A 1,223-nucleotide genomic window follows, 5' to 3' on the forward strand; every position below is an offset into this window, starting at 1 on the left:
GATCTCAGAGGGCTTTGCCAGCCTCAGTAACTCTGTGATTCTGTGGTGAAGTCACCATGCCCGGAGGTGTTCAAAAAACGTTCAGATGTGTCACTTTGGGACAAGGTTTAGTGGTCACAGTGGTGTCAGGCAGACGGTTGGACTAGATGATCTCAGAGGTCTTTTCCAACCTTAATGACTCTGGTTCTATTTATCTCTGTGACTCCCCTGCCCCCGCCCCAGCCCTTCTGCGCTGGCTGCGGCCCCCGACAGCCCACCGGGTGCCCTGAGCCCACCCCGACACTCACCAGCGGTTCCAGCTCCTTGGTGTCTATGAGATTGAACTCTTTCACGAAGTAGTAAAAGTGCTTGTAGCAGGTGTTCACGTGGGCTTCCGACCCCATCTGGGTGATCCTGTCGAAGTGGTGGATGTAGACGTGGACAAAGACCCGGAAGAGCCTGGAGAGAATCTTCTTCACCACCGGGAGGAAGTTCTTGGGGAAGGGAGTACCTGGGAGGGAAGATATGACCGTGAGAAGCTTTCCTCGGGGTAAACCAAACGGACTGAGATAAAAAGGCATCTGCCCCTGGTAATTTCCTTTTTTCTTTCCCCTTCCCTCTCCTTTTTCTTTTCTGTTTGGATCAGCTTCTTCCAAACAGGGATTTCTGTGCCGCAGCGCTGCACGCCACCGATCACTGCCGGTGACTGAAGGCAAGAGCCCGGCCTCCGAGATCCCCAGCAGCTGTCCCAGCCTGACAGAGCTTTCTTCAGCTCCTATTCGCCACGTTTACACAAACAGCACAAAATACCAGATATGAGCGAGCAGCTTTCCCAGAAGAAAGAGCCGGTGTTGTTAACTCCCTGCAGTTATCTCTTCTTTTGACACGTCTTTAGCTCTTTGCTTAAAAATTAAAGACGTTAAGGTCCTCTCCTTAAAGGCACCAGCTCTCTGGGATTTGTTTGGCCAGGGCCCTGCAACGGAGCGGTCTGGCCAACCAGCCAGCTGGGGAGAATATTAAAGTTCACGTGGGTCATTTCTGGAGGAATGAGGATTAGTTAAACCCTTTCAGCGCCCTGCAAGAACTGCACCATTTCAGTCGGCGTTAAGGGCGAGGGATCTGGTAAAAGCTGAGCTGAAAACAACAAGAACGACTGAAAAAAAAAAAACCCAAACCACCAAACCCTAACCACAGCCCTCCCACCGTCGGAAACTTGTTTTGCCTCCCCTGAACAGAACAAACAG

At 51.7% G+C, this 1,223-nt stretch overlaps 1 protein-coding gene across 1 annotated transcript in view; it reads right to left on the reverse strand.

The window, feature by feature from the left end:
• Window positions 1–287: 287 nt before the first annotated feature.
• Window positions 288–1,223, reverse strand: part of MOB3A (MOB kinase activator 3A) — a gene marked incomplete at its 3' end in the record, with an annotated part of 2,916 nt that continues 1,980 nt past the window's right edge. The window contains exon 2 of the mRNA XM_009874900.1: window positions 288–490. Within this exon, the coding sequence (XP_009873202.1) occupies window positions 288–490 (203 nt within the window). The remainder of the gene's footprint in view (window positions 491–1,223) is intronic.

Source organism: Apaloderma vittatum, unplaced genomic scaffold (genome assembly GCF_000703405.1).
Source record: "Apaloderma vittatum isolate BGI_N311 unplaced genomic scaffold, ASM70340v1 scaffold29658, whole genome shotgun sequence".
Classification (NCBI taxonomy): Eukaryota; Metazoa; Chordata; class Aves; order Trogoniformes; family Trogonidae; genus Apaloderma; species Apaloderma vittatum.